Here is a 17,823-nt window from a genome sequence, read left to right as displayed (position 1 = left end):
TCCTCATAGTAATACACCAGACCTATATATACCCCACCCTCCTCATAGTAATACACCAGGCATATATATACCTCACCGTCCTCATAGTAATACACCAGGCCTCTATGTACCTCATCCTCCTCATAGTAATACACCAGGCATATATATACCTCACCCTCCTCATAGTAATACACCAGGCATATATATACCTCACCCTCCTCATAGTAATACACCAGGTATATATATACCTCACCCTCCTCATAGTAATACACCAGGCATATATATACCTCACCCTCCTCATAGTAATACACCAGACCTATATATACCTCACCCTCCTCATAGTAATACACCAGGCATATATATACACCTCACCCTCCTCATAGTAATACACCAGACCTATATATACCTCACCCTCCTCATAGTAATACACCAGACCTATATATACCTCACCCTCCTCATAGTAATATACTAGGCATATATATACACCTCACCCTCCTCATAGTAATACACCAGACCTATATGTACCTCATCCTCCTCATAGTAATACACCAGGCCTCTATGTACCTCATCCTCCTCATAGTAATACACCAGGCATATATATACCTCACCCTCCTCATAGTAATACACCAGGTATATATATACCTCACCCTCCTCATAGTAATACACCAGGCATATATATACACCTCACCCTCCTCATAGTAATACACCAGGCATATATATACACCTCACCCTCCTCATAGTAATAGACCGGGCATATATATACCCCACCGTCCTCATAATCACCAGGCATATAAATATATATATCCTCATAGTTATACACCGGGCATATACTCCTTCCTCTTAAAGCAGAACCACCAGTGTATATGTATCAGGTGTATGAAAATCTGGTCTTGTTGCCCATAGCAACCAATCACAGTGCAGCTTACCACAGCAGTTGAGGAAGTGAAAGCTGAGCTGTGATTGGTTGCTCTGGGCAACATGCACCGTCACACTAATAGGATATGGGATTTTTTTGGCCAATAAAAAGATTTTGTGCCCTTCATAAATAGCAGCGCAAGATTTATTAATGTATGATGTGTCACACACCGATCAGTAAATGACGTGTAATACATTGATCAGGTGACCTGGAAGCCCTGCACAGATAGGAGACACAATTGTATGGCTTTGAGGGATATAGTATGGCCTAGGCTATTTTACACCCCTGGGTATGAAAAGATATCCCCTGGGGTATACTGTGGCCTGGGCCAGAAGTCAGAAAACCAGTGAAGTGATAACATTATGGCCCAGAGGGGAATAGTTTGGCCTAGGCTGTTTTACAGCCCCCCTCCCCAGTATAGAATATATCCCCTGAGGTATATGGAGCAAAAGGGGGACTACACAGGCGGCTATGGACTAAGGGGGGACTACACAGGGGGAGACTAAAGGGAGACCATACCAGGGGCCATCTACTATAGGGGAATGCACAGAGGGCAATCTACTATAGGGGGACTACACAGGGGGCATTTACTATAGGGGCACTACACGGGGGGCATCTACTATAGGGGGACTACACAGGGGGCATCTACTATAGGGGGACTACACAGGGGGCATCTACTATAGGGGGACTACTCAGAGGACCATCTACAATGGGGGAATGCACAAAGGACACACTGTTGGGAGCAAGCCCAACACCCTAGGGTCCCGTGCTAGTGGGCATGTGCACTGGGGGGGGGGGGGGGAGGAGGTGCAGTTTGGGTGGACATCCTGGGGCCCAGGGTTCATTTAATCCACCCCTGTTCCAGTATATTACGTAACCCGGCATCCTGTAACTCGTGTAAATGACTGATCATATAGCATAAAAGAAAAATAACACCACAGCGATATAAGTGTATATAGATATATTTTATTGTAGTAAATAGCCCTAAATACACATCATGTGACAAAAATATACATAGTAAGAAAACGGAGCGAGAAAATAAGACTTGATGTGTAGGCACCGTGTGAATTACTAGAAAGCAGGAGACAAGATAGATGTAACGTATCACCTGGAAAACCTGAAAGTGAATTAACATGGGGGGTAGCAATGTCACATTATACCCTGATACCCCAAAGTATGACCCCCCTCCCCCCATATTGGGCACCAGGACCACCTGGAACTCATTTATCATTGCTTGGATAAGATAACTATAAATACCCCTATAAGCTCCAATGATTTTGATTTAGTAGAAGTAAAAGTTGCGCAGTAAATCCCTTATTCGTGATGTCACGTTATAATGCCAGGTGCGTCATGAGATGAACGAGACCACTAACCGGCTTAATGTACAAGGCCGCAGGTTGCAGAGATCATTGTCATTATTACATTCAGCAGATTACATGGAGTTAAGATGTGGAACAGCAGCATTGCCCTATATCTTATACCAATGCTCTGCGACCTAGGGCTCTCTAGCTGCTGCAAAACTACAACTACAAGCATGCCCTGACTTGCCTTGGAGTTGTAGTTGTTGTCCCTGAGACCCCCTGTGACCTACATAGACAGTGAGCATTACAGCTGTTGCCTGTTACACATATAAATTATTGCACTTTGCACCATTTTCAGCACTAGTTGGCGCTTTAGAGCACCGTAATATTATGTCCTGATTAGAGAGTTGCACTCAATGTATCCTAAGCGCTGACAGCACTCCCAGTGGTCAGGCTTGGTATTGCAAGTTATATATATATTTTTTCATAGTTATGATGTAATATTTCCAGTTTTATCAATGAAAATCAAAGCTTGGCTATAAGAAAATCTCATTTTCATCCTACCAATCAGTGGGGTTCTCCGCTTAGGGGTTGTCTCACCAACAACACACTGGATAGGAGATGAGAGTCTGATCTTTGGGGTTCTGATGACTGGGACCCCCAGCCATCTCAAGATGGGAGGTCCTGAATCTCCCATAGGAATAAAGCAGGGACTGCCAGTGATAGTTAATATGATATAGTACATTTAGCAGAATTGTTGGTGGTAAGAGGGGTCCATTCTGACCATTCACAATGGGCCCCAGTACAATAAGAGTTTGGAGGACCACTTTAAAATGATACATATTAGCAATGTAAAGAAATCCAGAGTGATAAAAGATACTTTGTTGCAGTTTGTACATGCAGTATATAGCAGAAGACCCACAGCTATATAGAAGGAGATACACATAGGATGTAATAAAGCCGGATAACACCTATAAATCTATATTACAGCATTTCACATCCACAGTCTTCACATAATCGACTCCACTACATCTCATTCACTTACAAAAATAAATCTCTGGACAATTGGGATACATTCAAGTGCTAGGATAGAATTCTCATAGACAGATAACAAGCAGATCTATAGCCAAGCATATAGTCAGGCCTCCAGGTCGTCCAATCAAACGCCCAGCTGCTTGTTCATCTTAGTGAGAGCGTCGCTGACAATATCCAGTTCATGGCGCAAGTCGCTGACTAAAGTGGTGATGCTGCGGGTGTCTTTAAGGATCTGGACGCTTTGCGTGTATGGATTGTATTTCAGTCCAAATGGCCGCTTGATGGTCTTTGCAAACTCCCTATGGGTAGAAAATAAGAGAGATATTAGCATTACAAGCCCCGCCCCTGAGGAACGTAACAGCATTATAGAGGCTTGAAAAAATGGTTGGTTTTCCTCAAAAATGGTGCCACTCTTAGGGTCCTTTTCCACCGATCGATGGGGGCCCAATCAACGATGTAAACGAGCGCCGATCTGCTAGATCGGCACTCGTTTACTGGACCTATTCCATGGCCCGACAAGCGTTTAGCGAGGGCTGCAGGGACATCGTTACCGATGTCCTTACAGCCCTTATTTCATACATTACCTGTCCAGGGTGCAGGTCTTCGTCCTCCCGGTCCCGCGCCGCAGCGGTGGAGCGGCCTGTCTGAACTGACAGAACGCTCAGCCAATCACTGGCCGCGGCAGTCCCGGCCAGTGATTGGCTAAGTGGTCTGTAAGTTCAGACAGGCCGCTCCGAAGCTGCTGCGGCGCGGGATCTAGAGGAAGAAGGAGAAGACCTGCGCCTGGACAGGTAATGTATAGTGCTGCTGAAATTGTCGGTCGCCCGCCGCGCACCGCTATTCCACGTACCAATGAGCGGTTGGCGACCAATAATTTTAGGTTTGAACCTAAATGAACGATCAGCCCATGACACGATAATCGGCTGATCGTTCTCTCTATTCCACGAAGCGATAATCGGGCCGATTCGGCCAATTATCGCTCTGTGGAATAGGCCCCTTATCCTCAGTTTGGGTGTGGTATTGCAGCTCAGTTAAATTGAAGTGAATGGAGCTACATTGTAATACCACAAACAACCTGAGGACAGGGGTGGCACTGTTTTTGTAATACTGGATAACCCCTTTAACCCATTCTTTTTGTTGTCCTATATCATGGCTTGTCTTTGAGCTTACCTCATTTTTTCTTTGGCTTCTTCAAAACTGTCGGAGTAAAAGTAGACGTCCTGGAAGGTGGTAATGATGCACTCCTGGGTGCAGGTCACCATGGGATCAAAAGGCTTTACATTGGCATTCCCTGAGAGTGAGTGCTGCAGGGCAGAAATGCAAATTGTTAATGCAGCTGATCATTATAATTATATTAAGTTCTGTATTCTGATGCTGTATAACACTGTCTATACATAACTATATATTACTGCATTAACATAGTTGCCAACAGTCCTGGTTTTGAATGGACAGTCCTGGTAAATTATTGTCTCGGTATGTCCATGCCGTTATGCTCCACTCCCTGTATCGACCCCTATGCAGTGACAGCGGAATCTTAGTAGGGCCCGCTATACAGCACACTTTTAGCACAAGCAGCTGTGGTCAGCTGACAGGCACTCTGTGTGTGCGGCGGAAGGAATTTGTACAAGTGTAACTTATGCCCGGCACACAAAATCCCTCCTGCTCACAGAGGGCTGTGTAATATGCTGGGGGCCTGATACTGGGGTGTGTAATATGCTGTGGGCCTGATACTGGGGTGTGTAATATGCTGGGGCCTGATACTAGAGTGTGTAATATGCTGTGGGCCTGATACTGGGGTGTGTAATATGCTGGGGCCTGAAACTAGAGTGTGTATTATGGTGGGGGCCTGATACTGGGGTGTGTAATGTGCCGGGGGCCTGATACTGGGGTGTGTAATATGCTGGGGGCCTGATACTGGGGTGTGTAATGTGCCGGGGGCCTGATACTGGGGTGTGGAATATATTGGGGGCCCGATACTAGGGTGTGGAATATGCTGGGGGGATGATACTGGGGTGTTTAATATACTGGGAGTTGGTACTGAGGTGTGTAATATGCTGGGGACTTGAGGTTGGTACTGGGGGCCTGATACTGGGGTCTATTATATGTAGGGGGCTTTAAACTGTGGTCTGTAATATACTGGGGGTTGGTTCTGAGGTGTGTAATATGCTGGGGGCCTGATACTAGGGTGTTTATTATGGTGGGGGCCTGATACTGGGGTATGTAATATGCTGGGGGCGTCATACTGGGGTGTTTAATATACTGGGAGTTGGTACTGAGGTGTGTAATATGCTGGGGACTTGATACTAGGGTGTGTAATATGCTGGGGGCAGTAGCGTAGCTACCATAGAGGCAGGGTAGGCAGTTGCTATGGGGCCCATGCAGGAGGGGGGCCCAGGAAAAAGATAAGAACGTCCTGTGTCCATTTGCTTAACCCCTTATGTACTGCACTGTGTAAGTGGCCCAATGTTTACTTACATGCTGCAACACAAAAAAGGCTTAACAGGCAGAAGACAAAAAAAACTTTAGTTCCCTGCACTGATAACTACTGACCTCTGTACTCACTGCCTGCTGTGCAGAGGTGAGGGGTTATCAGTGCACCAGCAGTAGAGCAAAGATTTCCTTGTCTTCTGAACATTGGGTCACTTACACACTGGAGTACATAAGGGATTAAGCAGAAGATAGTCTGCTCCAGCTCCTAATGGGCCCTTATAGTTAAAGGGGTTGGCCACTTTATAGTAAAATAGGTCAGCACAAAGTATTAGTAAGTGTACTCACTGTATATACTGACAGCAGCTCCCTGTGTACCTCATAAAGCTAAAATCAGACCCCCCTTCACCAGGCTGGGCTGCCCTGCTCTGTTTTGTTTCAGTCCATAAAATGGCCGACATGGAGAAGCATGTGACCATGCCCCGCCCCCTGTGTCCTCCATAGACATATACAGGCTCAGTGGTGGACACTGGGGGGCGGGGCCTGGTCACATGCTCCTCCCTGTAAGCAATCTTATGGACCAAAACACCACAGAGCAGGGCAGCCCAGCCTGGAGGAGGGATGTCTGATATTAGCTCTATGAGGTACACAGGGAGCTGCTGTCAGTACATACAGTAGTGAGTACACATAGTAATACTGTACACTGAGCAATTTTACTATAAAGTGGCCAACCCCTTTAAATACAGTGGACTGACAGAGCAAGCAGCCATTGGCTCTCTGCCCTGCCTGTCAATTTTGTGGCTGCAGGCAGGAAGGATTCTGCCTCTAGCCACAGGAGATTTTATTTTTTGGCCACATCACAGAATATATATATATATATATATATATATATATATATATATATATATATACAGTGCTTTGTGTTGTGCATGGGGGGGGGGGCTGTACAGTTTTTTATGCTATGGGACCCCGTGAATCCTAACTACGCCCCTGGCTGGGGGCCTGATACTGGGGTCTATTATATGTTGGGGGCCTGATACTGGGGTATGTAATATACTGGGGGTTGGTACCGAGGTGTGTATAATGCTGGGGGCCTGATACTGGGGTGTGTAATATGCTGCAGGTCTAATACTGGGATGTGTAATATGCTGGGGGTTGATACTGAGGTGTGTAATATGCTGGGGGGCCTGATACTGGTGTGTAATATACTGCAGGCCTGATACTGGGGTGTGTAATATGCTGGGGGCCTGTTACTGGAGTGTGTAATATGGTGGCGGTCTGATACTGGGGTGTGTAATATGCTGGGGGCGTGATACTGGGGTGTGTAATATGCTGGGGTGCGTATTATGCTTCAGGTCTGATACTGGAGTGAGTAATATGCTGGCAGTCTGATACTGGGGTGTGTAATATGCTGGCAGTCTGATACTGGGGTGTGTAATATGCTGGGGGTTGATACTGAGGTGTGTAATATGCTGGGGGGCCTGATACTGTTGTGTAATATACTGCAGGCCTGATACTGGGGTGTGTAATATGCTGGCGGTCTGATACTGGGGTGTATAATATGCTGGGGGCCTGTTACTGGAGTGTGTAATATGGTGGCGGTCTGATACTGGGGTGTGTAATATGCTGGGGGCGTGATACTGGGGTGTGTAATATGCTGGGGTGCGTATTATGCTGCAGGTCTGATACTGGGGTGTGTAATATGCTGGGGGCCTGAAACTGGGTTCTGTAATATGCTGGGGGCCTGATACTGGTGTGTATAATATACTGGGGATCTGTAATGTTCTCCCTGTATTGTCCTAACTGTAAGGTCCATACAATGTGAACAATATAGAAAAAATGTTGCAAAAACTCCCCTTGCAAACTACACCCACAATAGACCACACCCCCACAAGCCACACCCACAACCATCCACACCCTTCCTGACGAAGTGTCCCTGGAAAAAAAATTTCAAATGTTGACAACTATAAACTTCTACCAGGAGTTAGAGGTAGGTGGGTTTAGCATATTGTACTCCTCTGTGTAGCTCATGAAGTTGTTTCTGCCTAACAGCACTCCATGTGGTCAGGAGTGGTATTGCACTAAAACCTTTCAATAAATATTATTGTATCAGATTATCTCTGTCCCCACAGACACCAGTGTTTCATTCCACTGCACTGGATCTTACCTTGAGTTCACTAATGGAGGAGAGCAGTCCGGCCCCGTACACTTTTAGTTTCCCTTCCTGTTTGCACAAACCGAATTCTACTGTAAAAAAGTAGCACTGTGAAAGGAAAAGAGGAGAAACATAAGTGACGACATACAGGACTATATAGTCATATACTATGTCATGTGATACTACGATATATGTGTGTGTCCCAGGGGATCAGCTTTGACTGTAAGGCAACTGGCTGCAGCAGGAGCTCTCCCCCACTGCTAAGCCCCGCCCCTATGACAAAGCCCCACCCACAGAAATTTGTCAACCAAAAATTATGTGCTGATATCGCTCTCTCTTATTGTTCTTTAGATGGATACGTACTGTCGCCAGTTTCTGGACAGCTTCATCCGATGCCCCTAGAGATGCCAGACCTATTTCCTGGGAAAACTGCGCAAAACTGGGCTCAGCCAGAAGAGGAACATGTCCGAGGAGCTCATGGCAAGTGTCTCTAGAATCATCAAGGAAAAGAGGATTATGGGTATTATACACTATAACAATATGATAAAGCACAAGGTAGTGAATAGTGAGTAGAAAAATATGTTTATTCTTTGCCTCCATAGATTACTGTAATTTATTCTGTCATTGAGGAATGATAGAAAATTTGAAAAAGCAGAGACAGCGCCACCCTTGTCCATTGACCAAGACTGGTATTGCATTGTTTGTTTGATCTAAGCTGCAGTACCAGTTATGGCCAATAGACAGGAGATTCTGCCAATGTCCTAGTCATCTATATGGCGCATATACAAATGCATGTGTTTGTCACCAAAACATCTCCATTAATAAATGTTATTTTGTGAGTTTTTATAGACAAATGGATAGGAATAATGTAGCTGTTATCTCCCAGCAACAGCGCCCCTTTGTGTGCAGGATTGCAGCTCAGTTGCACTGATATAAATGGAGCAAAGTTGTAGTACCACATACAGCCTGAGGACAAGGGTGGCGCTGTTTTGGGAAGAAAGCAACTAAGTTTTTTTTTTCCTTTTAATCCTGGATAATCCCTTTAAGTATCTCTATATTAGAAACTTAAATTGTTATACTTACGGCTCAGGGGTGTAGAGGGGGTCCGAGCTGTGTCTCACATATTGGGTGCAGTGAAAGACACGAAATGCTAAGCCGGCTAAGAAGTCTCTGGGAGATAAGTATCCGGCAACAGGGCGGATTGTAAATCCTGTGCGTTCTGCAAGAAAAGCATAGATAGATAGTATAGAGATGATATGTTTCTTGTGCTGCCATATGGTGCTCTATAAAACAACTGTCTGCTGTTACACCTGCTGTACTCTAGGGGGAGTATTACCTTTAAGAAATCTTGACACGTCTTCTAGCTGGGGGATATTGTCTTCCCGGCATCCGCAGTGCTTGGTCAGTAGAGGCAGGTTCTTGAGATACTCCCGGCAGGCGTGGGTGGGGTATAATTTATTCAGCTCTCGAAACACTGTGCCCCAGGTCTTCACCTCCTCTTCTGTAAATTCTATACGGGGTATGGGATCCCCACTGCGAAAGATACAGATCGCTATAATATCCTGGTAATTATAACATTAGTAAAAAAATATATACTTCTGTCCAGGATTATCTGTATAGACCATGCAGAGGGGAGTGTGTGCTTTATGGCAGCTGAAATGAAAGGGTGGAGCTATAGACTAGTACTGTCTCCCTCCCCCGCCCCCAAGGATCAAGGAATGACGTAGCAGCTGACTAATATCTATATGTGTAGTGTTATACACAGATGAAAGTAACTCAGTTATCTTCTATTGAAAAGGAGATGACTCTGTTCATGCTGTCAAAGTCTACACAGTAAAGCTAACAAGTATACTGCAGGAAACAGGAAGTGTTAGTCTATTGTGGCCTTAAGGGGGTTAGAAAGCCCCTATAATGTACAATGAGAAGAGGGTGTACGTACTATCTGTAGTTCATTGCCACATCTGCAAAGTACTTCCTCCTCTTGCGATATACATTGTCCTTGAAGCCCTTGAAGGAAACAAAAAGAACGTAAAGAATCCGTTGTAGCAACGCCAAAAACAGAGCAATGTTACGCCATATATTGTACATTATTACTTACAGGGTGATCAGCATCCAGGTCAGATCCGTACATCAGGACTCTGTTCGCACATTTATCCAGATCAGAGATTTTTGTGGGAAACCAAGGGACACTCTCCATATCTAGTGAAAAAAAAAGAAAAAACTTCTGTCATGTAGCGCTGTCTCTGGATATAATATAACCTGTATGTGATGTTTTTCACCAGTTTTCACTTCTGCAGGCTCCATTTTTAGTTGTCCAGGAGTTACTGTGTGTAGACTAATCTCTATGTTGTCTCTTATAATTTAGAACATTATAAAGCAGTACTGAGCAGAGTAAGCTGTAAATATATGACTGTAAAGTAACACTAGAGCTTTCAGCAGATCTCCCCCTGTCTACCTTCTTCTGACGCTACAGTTCCAATAAATATCCAAGGGCAGCTTTAACCTGGTCCCTCAGTGAGCTGATCTGCCTTGAGATATATTCTTAACAGTTTTTCAAAGTAAGTACAGTGGTACCTTGGTTTAAGAGTAACTTGGTTTAAGAGCGTTTTGGTTTAAGAGCTCACAGTTTTTCAAAATTGTGACTTGGTGTAAGAGCATTGCTTTGGTGTAAGAGCTCCCTGTACTGGGTGGGAGCGTGAGTGGAGGAGGGGCATGGTCTGTATAGCGGGGCCTACAGCCCTGTACTCTGACCCAGGAAGTCTCCCTCACCTTCCAAATTATAGCAGATCCACTTCAGGCTGGGGCTTACACCAGGGGACAGGACTGTGAAGGTAATCTCTCCATAGCTGTAACCCCTCTATGTACCCACATCTGCCCTGCTTATTCTTCATGCTCCCTGCAGTCTCTGTCCGCCCTTGTGTTTCCCATCCTCTCCATTACTGTACAGTAACTTATAATATCACATATTCTGCTGTTTCTGAATGTTTGTTTCATCTGTTTTACATGTTATTTATTCAGAATAATAAATCATTATTTTTGGGGTGTGGAACCAATTGTCTGCATTTCTATGATTTCTTATGGGAAAATTTGCTTTGGTTTAAGAGTGGATTTGGATTACAAGCGCAGTCCCGGAACAAATTATGCTCGTAATCCAAGGCACCACTGTAAATATTTAAAGGGGCAGAAAAATAACACTTATAAGATAAAGAAGCATTTTTATCTGATAAGATATATCACAAATTTTTTTTATATTTGCTTGTAGTTTATTGAAATCACATTTTTCTTTTTCAAAAACAGTTCCTTGTACTTTGGTCTTGAGGGGTATTACAGCTTAGTTCACTTAAAGTGAATGAAGCCAAGTTGTAATGCCACACACAACCTAAGGACAGGGGTGGCGCTGTTTTTAGAAGAGAGCAGCTATGTTTTTCTAATCCTGGATAACTCCTGACAAGACCTGAAGGGGGCAGAGCATGACACAGAGAATACCAAAGAGGGAACCTGTGTCATGTCCTGTCATAGGAACATTCCTTTAAAGGGATTGTTCACCAATTATTATTTTTTTTTTCAAATCCACTGGTGTCAGAAAGTGCCAGAAATTTGTAATTTACTTCTTTTAAAAAATCTCCAGTCTTCCAGTACTTATCAGCTGCTGTATGTCCTGCATGAAGTGGTGTATTCTTTCCCGCGCTCTTACCATCCTCCTCCACGGTGAAGTTCTCCGGCGGGTTCATGCTGATCAGGTTGACGTGCGGCCGCAGCAGCTGGAAGATCTCATTCAGCTCTTCTCTGTTACTGTCGCAGTCCAGGAAGATTTCGAACTCGGAATTTCTTCTTTTGGATTTTCGAGACTCAATGTGAATGAGATTGACATGCTTCTCCTGAGGAGCAGAACCGTACAGCGGCTTACATCAGCTAGGTCATCGCTTATACTAGGCTACTTCTTAAAGGGGACACTGAGACATTCACATACCTGGAAAAGTTTCAGCGCCTTGACGAGTCCTCCAACTTCGTTCTTCAGGGAAAATATCACAGACGCCCGACTTTTCTCGGCCACATTCTCGTTGTTTTCTTTGTTGTCCTCACTTTTCACATAGTTTGACTTGTTGAACTGTGGGATACATGGAACGGTTTGTTATCTATATGTGACATACATCTATCCAGTGTTATTATGGCACTGTCACATTTAGGCTCCGCCCATTGATACTGCTGTCCAGTGTCAGACTGGGGTATCTGGGGCCCACCAGAGGAAATGACCCTGGGGTCCCGCCCATGAAGAACCAGTGAGAAATGACATGTCAGTCAGTGTTACTGCAGGTTCTGAGCTGGGGGCCCGCCGGAGGATTCTCTGGTCCCCTGGTGGGCCAGTCCGGCACTGCTGCTGTGCTCTCAGGGGAAGGAGGGTGCTAGGACCCAGTGGGAGCATTACTTTGTTGCAAATATTGATGGATCATAATTTATTATGTGAATCCAGGGATTTCTGCAGCCCCTGGTCCATGGCTGCAGCACTCTCTCCCCCTCCCCCTCATCTCGTATGTTACAGTCAGGCACCTCTATGGCCGCTATGCACACAGTGAGCAGACTTGGAGATTTCCAGACACGTATTCTCCTCCAGTGCCCTTCTTAAGAAGTCTGGAGAGGAGATCTCACTTAATCCCCATGATAAAGGGTTCCGACTCACTGCTGCCCCCTAGTGACGGCTTCTTCTACAGTCAGAGGGGAGAATGCTACATAGGTGAATAACTCTATGTAATAAGGTGTCAGTCTAATACTGGTATCTTATCTGTAGCATTGTCTACACCAGATACTGAGAAACGGACAAGCCATGTACAATGTATCAGTCTGGAGCTCACAGAGCATTGTCCACACTGAATACAGCTAAGAGCAGGACCAGCTATGTACAATGTATCAGTCTGGAGTCCAGGCTGTAGAGCTCACAGAGCATTGTCTACACTGGATACACTTGTATTACTGAGGACTAGCTTTGTACAATGTATCAGTCTGGAGCTCACAGAGCATTGTCTACACTGGATACAGCTGAGAGCACGACTAGCTATGTACAATGTATCAGCCTGGAGCTCACAGAGCATTGTCGACACTGGATACAGCTGAGAGCAGAACTAGCTATGTACAATGTATCAATCTGGAGCTCACAGAGCATTGTCTACACTGGATACAGCTAAGAGCTGGACTAGCTATGTACAATGTATCAGTCTGTAGAGCTCAGAGAGCATTGTCTACACTGGATACTGAGAGCAGGATTAGCTATGTACAATGTATCAGTCTGTAGAGCTCACAGAGCCTTGTCTACACTGGATACAGCTGAGAGCAGGACTAGCTATGTACAATGTATCAGTCTGGAGCTCACAGAGCATTGTCTACACTGGATACAGCTGAGAGCAGGACTAGCTATGTACAATGTATCAGTCTGGAGCTCACAGAGCATTGTCTACACTGGATACAGCTGCAGCAATAATACAGTGACTGAGCCTCTAACAAGTGCCTAATATCCTAATATAAAAGATAACAGCAAACAGGAGGAATCAGTGCAGGTTTATTGTGCTGCTGTATAAACACTGGAGCCTTCGTCTTATCGGATCCCGACCTCTGCGCCTCCATTTACATTGGAATTATTATCCCTGATAACGTCCGCCGCTTTTATTGTCGCTGCTGATAACGTTCTCTGAATGTGTTCCTGATAATTATAACACACACATATATATATATATATATATATATATATATATATATACATACATACAATATAAAGATAAGGCATGCTCTCATGGAGCGTGACACATGCTGTGACCAGGGATCCGATCAAGGCGTATATGTAATAAAAGTTAAATCTAGACATATTTAGCAGGGCTGAGTTTGTCATGTATCTCATATGTCAGACCCTGCAGTCATCAGATGTGTCTTCCCATAGAATAATCATCACCATTGTGCCAAATGACAAACTGACACCTGCTACATCTGACAAACTGAACTCTGGAACCACTGACAATTTCAGCTCTGCTACATCTGACAAACTGAACTCATGTTTTTCTAATCCTGGACAACTCTGCTACATATTGGCGGTAGTTTCTGACTGTCCTAAGGAAAGGTTCTAGACCCCAGTAAACTAAGCAAGACCTTAGACAGATTGTCAATGAATCATCTTCCAGACCTCGATAACCTGCAGAACACTCAGATGTAGCAGAGCCGATTGTGTTAATAAACTCGTTGGCGGCTCCTGGAGATGTATCCTAATTTTTTTGATCATTTAGACCAGTAATCCCTAAACTGTGGCAAAACTACAACTCCCACCATGTTCTGACAGCCAAAGGCCACAGCTAGGGAGACAGGGCATTGATTTAGATCATTTCATAGGTTTTATCTGCAGTCCTATGTAAAATCACAAATATTGATAAAACCAAATCATACACATGAGACAAACTCAGCTCTGCTACACATAATTTATAAAGCACTTATAGTGTTTTCTCCGCTAAAATCTTCTAAAAAAAAAAACTTCTAACAAAATTTTTTAAATCTGTTCCTGTCAACATTTTGATCTACAATCTAATTTTTTTTTTTAACCATGTTTCCAGTGTACGTTTATATCACTACTACATGATAAAGATCAGCGGGAATAGCAGAGCTGAGTGTGTGATAAGGTGTTAATGTGACTCTTTACATAGGACTGCATCAAAACTACCGCATTAGGTTAACACGCCATGTTAGTTCTGCTGCATTTGTATGTTTTAGAAACGATTTATAAAATTATATACATTAATAATACCATAAAAATAATAATAAATAATAAATGTAAATAATAATAAAATTAAATAATATAAATAACACTAATAATAAAATATAATAATAATAATAAAAATAATAATAATAATACAATTAAATAATAAATGTAAATAATAATACAATTAAATAATAATAACACTAATAATAAAATATAATAATAATATAAAGATAAATGTAAAAAAAAATTGCAAACATTTACTGCTCTCCCGTGTTCTTACCTCATTGTTTATCTGGTTATCATCAAAACTTATGTTCATGGAGTCAAAAGACTTTACTCTGCGGGGTCTGTCAGCTCGGCGGGTGTACATGCCTCTGTGGATGTAGCAGAGGGCACAGAGCTCAGGGCAGTGGTGTAGTGCTCAGGCTGGGTGACACTAGATCCTCTCATCAGCTCAGCCTGACACCAGTATATATACGGGGGGGGGGGGGGGTCATAATCTCCTCCGAAAGCAAATGGAAAAAAAAATGAGAGAGATCAACGTCAAAGGTGACATTAGTCTAAGGGGGAAGGAAGGGAAATAAGATGACGCTTCCAAAATAAGGAGGAACACGCGTGATCACTAATAAGTAACATCATGGGGGCATGGGGAATATCATACGGAAAACCGGGAACACAGTGTGACAGAGGGGAATGTTATATAATACTGCTGTGTATAGGAGATAGATAGATAGATAGATAGATAGATAGATAGGAGATAGATAGATATATAGATAGATAGATAGATAGATAGATAGATAGGAGATAGATAGATAGATAGATAGATAGATAGGAGATAGATAGATAGGAGATAGATAGATAGATAGATAGATAGATAGATAGATAGATAGATAGATAGATAGGAGATAGATAGATAGATAGATAGATAGATAGATAGATAGGAGATAGATAGATAGATAGGAGATAGGAGATAGATAGGAGATAGATAGGAGATAGATAGGAGATAGATAGATAGATAGATAGATAGATAGATAGATAGATAGATAGGAGATAGATAGATATATAGGAGATAGATAGGAGATAGATAGATAGATAGATAGATAGATAGATAGATAGGAGATAGATAGATAGATAGATAGATAGATAGGAGATAGATAGATAGATAGATAGATAGATAGGAGATAGATAGATAGGAGATAGATAATAGATAGGAGATAGGGAGATAGGAGATAGATAGATAGATAGATAGATAGATAGATAGATAGATAGATAGGAGATAGATAGGAGATAGATAGATAGGAGATAGATAGATAGATAGATAGATAGATAGATAGGAGATAGATAGGAGATAGATAGATAGATAGATAGATAGATAGATAGATAGGAGATAGATAGATAGATAGATAGATAGATAGATAGATAGATAGGAGATAGATAGATAGATAGGAGATAGATAGATAGGAGATAGATAGATAGGAGATAGATAGATAGATAGATAGATAGATAGATAGATAGATAGATAGGAGATAGATAGATAGATAGATAGATAGATAGATAGATAGATAGGAGATAGATAGATAGATAGATGATAGAAAATAAGTAGATAGATAGATAGATAGATAGATAGGAGATAGATAGATAGATAGATAGGAGATAGATAGATAGATAGATAGATAGATAGGAGATAGATAGATAGATGATAGATAGAAAATAAGTAGATAGATAGGAGATAGATAAATTATAAAGACACTGAAGGGGTTAATCCTGGATGGTCGCTATGTGTCACCTGGGTTCAGCTATTACACCTACTAGGACTGAGGGAAGTTAATGTCTCATTATCTGATATATGGGGAAAACCAGGGATGTGATGGGATCTCCAGCAGAGGTAATTGCTAGAGATGTTTGGATACAATGTGTTTGGGCCTGTTTTTTTAGGAATGGATGGCAGGCTTGGTAGTGGGGCAGGAATGGATGGCAGGCTTGGTAGTGGGGCAGGAATGGATGGCCGGCTTGGTAGTGGGGCAGGAATGGATGGCAGGGTTGGTAGTGGGGCAGGAATGGATGGCCGGCTTGGTAGTGGGGCAGGAATGGATGGCAGGCTTGGTAGTGGGGCAGGAATGGATGGCAGGCTTGGTAGTGGGGCAGGAATGGATGGCAGGCTTGGTAGTGGGGCAGGAATGGATGGCAGGCTTGGTAGTGGGGCAGGAATGGATGGCAGGCTTGGTAGTGGGGCAGGAATGGATGGCCGGCTTGGTAGTGGGCAGGAATGGATGGCAGGCTTGGTAGTGGGGCAGGAATGGATGGCAGGCTTGGTAGTGGGGCAGGAATGGATGGCAGGCTTGGTAGTGGGGCAGGAATGGATGGCAGGCTTGGTAGTGGGGCAGGAATGGATGGCAGGCTTGGTAGTGGGGCAGGAATGGATGGCCGGCTTGGTAGTGGGGCAGGAATGGATGGCCGGCTTGGTAGTGGGGCAGGAATGGATGGCAGGCTTGGTAGTGGGGCAGGAATGGATGGCAGGCTTGGTAGTGGGGCAGGAATGGATGGCAGGCTTGGTAGTGGGGCAGGAATGGATGGCAGGCTTGGTAGTGGGGCAGGAATGGATGGCAGGCTTGGTAGTTGGGCAGGAATGGATGGCAGGCTTGGTAGTGGGGCAGGAATGGATGGCAGGCTTGGTAGTGGGGCAGGAATGGATGGCAGGCTTGGTAGTGGGGCAGGAATGGATGGCCGGCTTGGTAGTGGGGCAGGAATGGATGGCAGGCTTGGTAGTGGGGCAGGAATGGATGGCAGGCTTGGTAGTGGGGCAGGAATGGATGGCAGGCTTGGTAGTGGGGCAGGAATGGATGGCAGGCTTGGTAGTGGGGCAGGAATGGATGGCAGGCTTGGTAGTGGGGCAGGAATGGATGGCAGGCTTGGTAGTGGGGCAGGAATGGATGGCAGGCTTGGTAGTGGGGCAGGAATGGATGGCAGGCTTGGTAGTGGGGCAGGAATGGATGGCCGGCTTGGTTGTGGGGCAGGAATGGATGGCCGGCTTGGTAGTGGGGCAGGAATGGATGGCAGGCTTGGTAGTGGGGCAGGAATGGATGGCAGGCTTGGTAGTGGGGCAGGAATGGATGGCAGGCTTGGTAGTGGGGCAGGAATGGATGGCAGGCTTGGTAGTGGGGCAGGAATGGATGGCAGGCTTGGTAGTGGGGCAGGAATGGATGGCAGGCTTGGTAGTGGGGCAGGAATGGATGGCCGGCTTGGTAGTGGGGCAGGAATGGATGGCAGGCTTGGTAGT

At 44.3% G+C, this 17,823-nt stretch overlaps 1 protein-coding gene across 1 annotated transcript; it reads right to left on the bottom strand.

Moving 5' to 3' along the window:
• Nucleotides 1-2,157: 2,157 nt before the first annotated feature.
• Nucleotides 2,158-14,971, bottom strand: TPH1 (tryptophan hydroxylase 1). The gene is made up of 11 exons (XM_069968069.1): nucleotides 14,827-14,971; nucleotides 11,784-11,921; nucleotides 11,508-11,691; nucleotides 9,912-10,012; nucleotides 9,753-9,820; nucleotides 9,150-9,346; nucleotides 8,897-9,032; nucleotides 8,177-8,303; nucleotides 7,826-7,921; nucleotides 4,402-4,535; nucleotides 2,158-3,530 (listed from the first exon to the last, which is right to left on the bottom strand). Exons 1-11 carry the CDS (start codon nucleotides 14,914-14,916, stop codon nucleotides 3,356-3,358), a joined length of 1,446 nt encoding a protein of 481 aa, XP_069824170.1. The 5' UTR covers nucleotides 14,917-14,971; the 3' UTR covers nucleotides 2,158-3,355.
• Nucleotides 14,972-17,823: the final 2,852 nt, after the last annotated feature.

This window comes from Dendropsophus ebraccatus, chromosome 4 (assembly GCF_027789765.1).
Source record: "Dendropsophus ebraccatus isolate aDenEbr1 chromosome 4, aDenEbr1.pat, whole genome shotgun sequence".
Lineage (NCBI taxonomy): Eukaryota > Metazoa > Chordata > Amphibia > Anura > Hylidae > Dendropsophus > Dendropsophus ebraccatus.
The sequence above is the reverse complement of the archived record's forward strand: the minus strand, read 5'-3'. Positions and strand labels throughout refer to the sequence as shown.